The sequence below is a fragment of the Penaeus monodon genome, chromosome 27, assembly GCF_015228065.2.
Source record: "Penaeus monodon isolate SGIC_2016 chromosome 27, NSTDA_Pmon_1, whole genome shotgun sequence".
NCBI lineage: Eukaryota > Metazoa > Arthropoda > Malacostraca > Decapoda > Penaeidae > Penaeus > Penaeus monodon.
Window position 1 is genome coordinate 15400509 of NC_051412.1, and position 511 is coordinate 15401019.

Below are 511 nucleotides of genomic sequence, written 5' to 3' on the forward strand. Positions count from 1 at the left end.
TCACCTAGGGTCTTCTATTTTACTCCTGAGCATTTGTGGAGTACTCCATGTAAAGATAATTCACAAATAAAACCACAGTGGACAGTATATATACGCTATGGTAAAGCATTAATATGTTTTCTCTGTATTCTTTCATCTTTTATTACTTCTCTTTTGTATTTTCCTTTCTCTGCTGCTTCCCCACTTTCTTTCCTCTCTGTCCTCATCACACACCCTTTTACTAAATCATCCAATTTTAGAATAAAGGAATGATTAAAAATGTGCATCCACATTGCAGAAGACCTGAGCCTAACACTGGACACAAATGGAGAGCCCCTAAAGCACGTGACGCACCTGAGGCCCAAAGGTCCCTCGCGGAGACGACCTCCATCGGGGGTGTTCAAGGAAAACGTAGGTCTATATTTAGTTATGGGGTATTTTTTATAGCGAAGGTCTCAAACAGGCAAGTATATTTTGTTGCTCCATATGTACTGATGTGATGATTATAAAAGCTCTTTAAAGATGAGTTTGG

The 511-nt window shown here is 39.3% G+C and overlaps 1 protein-coding gene across 1 annotated transcript in view; it reads left to right on the forward strand.

Annotated features, from left to right (window-relative positions):
- The window catches only part of LOC119590612 (SH3 domain-containing kinase-binding protein 1-like), a gene marked incomplete at its 5' end in the record, with an annotated part of 21139 nt that overhangs the window by 11339 nt on the left and 9289 nt on the right, over positions 1–511 (forward strand). Inside the window, 1 exon segment of the mRNA XM_037939290.1 lies at positions 278–390. Within this exon segment, the coding sequence (XP_037795218.1) occupies positions 278–390 (113 nt within the window).